The sequence below is a fragment of the Juglans regia genome, chromosome 16 (genome assembly GCF_001411555.2).
Source record: "Juglans regia cultivar Chandler chromosome 16, Walnut 2.0, whole genome shotgun sequence".
Taxonomy (NCBI): domain Eukaryota; kingdom Viridiplantae; phylum Streptophyta; class Magnoliopsida; order Fagales; family Juglandaceae; genus Juglans; species Juglans regia.
In genome coordinates this window covers 18,167,389-18,170,122 of record NC_049916.1, presented here as the reverse complement: position 1 = coordinate 18,170,122, position 2,734 = coordinate 18,167,389, and the positions used below count along the sequence as shown (strand labels likewise).

At 33.8% G+C, this 2,734-nt stretch overlaps 1 protein-coding gene across 1 annotated transcript; it reads right to left on the bottom strand.

Moving 5' to 3' along the window:
* Positions 1-894: 894 nt before the first annotated feature.
* Positions 895-2,069, bottom strand: LOC108987097 (MLP-like protein 423). Its single transcript, XM_018959956.2, has 2 exons — positions 1,714-2,069; positions 895-1,346 (listed from the first exon to the last, which is right to left on the bottom strand). The coding sequence occupies exons 1-2, from the start codon at positions 1,970-1,972 to the stop codon at positions 1,075-1,077; spliced, it is 531 nt and encodes a 176-aa protein (XP_018815501.2). The 5' UTR covers positions 1,973-2,069; the 3' UTR covers positions 895-1,074.
* Positions 2,070-2,734: the final 665 nt, after the last annotated feature.

Sequence of the window (2,734 nt, the reverse complement as noted above, 5' to 3'; positions counted from 1 at the left end):
ACGAACTCATAATACTCTTATCTTATTTCTAAAGGAAGGGAATCAAATGGATTACTTGTCAATGAAGTGATATGGCCATAAAGAGATTTCATAAAAATAAATTTATAAATTGATATGACTTTGTATGATATGTTATATTTACTTTATAATAAAAATAGTTTTAATGCACCACATTAAATCACGTCAATTTTTAAATTTATTTGTGTGGAATCTTTTTATAGCTAAACCATTTCTCTACCTATATGAACCACTACCCATGGTGTTGAACAGCTTGTAGGTGACTTTTTTTTTTTTTTTTTCCATATAAGATCAGATGAGCTAGACTAGGAACTAAATATTTACATAAAAGAATTTTCTGACCAAACAAGGTAAGATAGTGGCAATAAACGATTTACATGTAGACCCAATAGCAAGCATTTAAATTCGAGGCAGTCACCTATCTAGCTGCTCCATCCCTGCAGAAGAATTAATGCTGCACATGATAACATATAGTGTATATATATATATATATATATATATATATATATATGGTAGCCATTACAACAGTGATGGGCCACTGTTTGCAGGACTGCACTGCACTGCACTCCACAATTGGGTTCAGTAATCGTCCTAATATGGAGTAATGGTCTTTTCATAAACCTCTTCTTTCTGTTCCATATATTAATCAGCCTCGGATGTAGGTTTATTACTTGACTCATTGACAAATGATAAAAATAGGACTATGTTCTCTATTTAAATTACTCTTTTCAACTACATAAATTTTGTTACTTTTTACTGTTTATATACTGTTCATCGTCCGAATATTATTTTTTATCTGTAATGATGTAAAAAACATCGATCTTCTCTTAGAGCTGATAATAAAGAAAATAGAACTTATGGTTGGTGATGGAATCATATCATCAAATGCATTTCAAGTTTAATCCTTATTTATTGCTAATAGCAGCATAATCTCTTTAAATAAAAGCATCCAGAACATGCAAGTATTTCAGTCAAACAAAGAGAAACTACGTAGGAACATGAATGCACTACTGCATGCCTGTCCATTATTTATTGATTTTTAGACCAAAATGGGACCTATGCCTTGAGAGCAAGCTCATCCATCTCCTTGAAGTTTTTGGCCACGAAATCCTTAATGACATGTGGATCTGGAACCTCGTCGGTAGCCTTCTGAAACTCACAGAGCCATTTCGCCGTGCTCCCATCTCCCTTGGGTGTTACAGTAATGTGGCATCTGAAATGCTTGTAGAATTTCAGGATATCACCCTCCACCACTGTATATGCCATAGTCTTGTTTGCTTCATCAAACGCATCGATCTTCTCCTTGGATATCTTGACAATAGGTGAACCTAGAAATGAAAACAAATAAACCAAAGCAATTTAAGATGGTATAATAAGTCAGATTTTTAGTTCAAATCACGAGTAAATCTAAACCTTTTAGGACCGCGAAAGGATGAATTAAGTATTTTCATGCTTGGGTTTGGTTTTATTTGATGATAATGTATTCCAAGTATATTGCTGTTCTTACTTTTCCTCCGTCAGAAGTGATGGTAATCAATAAAATTGGACCGATACCGTCCTTTTTCAAAGAAAGAAAGAAAGAAAGAAAGAAAGAAAGGACCTGGAAGGAGGAGAGACCTTGATAAATTGCAAGGGCATTCTTGCAATGTTCTACCAATTATTACTAGTTTTAGGCAAGAATTACCCCGATATTACCTTCTCCATAAGTTACAAGACGAACAGATCCAACAGACTTTCCATCGCCCTCAAGAACTTCAATGCTCTTGTAATCAATAGGGAAGGCTTTAGGAAGGACAGTGACAGACTCCCTTATGAGTCCCCAGAACTTATCTGCATGAGACTTCACCTCAACTTCCACATCAAGCTTATCAATGGCAGCCATTTTTTTCCCCTTTTGATAGTGGAAATGAGAGACAACTTGATCTTGGAGTGATGCAGTTTCGATTGCAGGCATAGGTATGTATATATAGCAAAATGTAGTGGCACAGGGGTGGGCCGGGCTTCTGTTTTCAGGCAGAGGCTAGGGCCTTAAATTCACTAGGAACAAGTTCAACTGCCAATTCGTAGGGATCTCTATGAAAATTATCATGGGAATTACAACGATCACCGACCTCCCAAGAAAAATGGACCCCATCATTTAAGTGGTCCTGCCAGCTAGCCAGAAATGCAAGGTTGGACCAGGAGGACGTCTACAATAAATACATCATTTAAGTGATTTATGAGTTTTTTTTTTTTTTTTTCAAAAGTTAAAACATATCCTAAATAAACTACATAGTTACAAAAATACAAGATTTAGTACGATGAGAGTCGCCGACAATCTTTTCAAAAAAAAAAAAAAAAGTGGCACCAAAATAAAAATAAAATTAAAAAAAAGGAGATAAGTCAAAGGCACGACTCCAATCTAGTCCCACAAGGGGATGCAGCTGAAAAGTAATTTTAGCATAATTTGATAAACAGACTATAAATCTATGACTAAACTACGTAGTCGAGAGGGGTGCGCTTTTTGTTTGTTTGGAAGAAGGGATGATTTGAAATCACTTAAACGTAAATATTTTTCAATTTCAATTTTTTCATCTAATCATTATAATTTTTCTAAACTTTCGAACAAAACATAAAAAATAATTCAAATTTTAAAATAAAAATAATATAAAAAATTATATTCTAACGATATTTTAATTTTATAATCTATTTATTCAATTTTTTCTCTCATTTTCTA

Bases quoted from the DNA above. Each gene is read 5' to 3' on its own strand.
- LOC108987097 (XM_018959956.2), bottom strand. From the start codon at position 1,972: ATGCCTGCAATCGAAACTGCATCACTCCAAGATCAAGTTGTCTCTCAT. The intron at 1,347-1,713 runs GTAATATCGGGG...TTTCATTTCTAG, and splicing joins TCTTGTAACTTATGGAGAAG to GTTCACCTATTGTCAAGATA.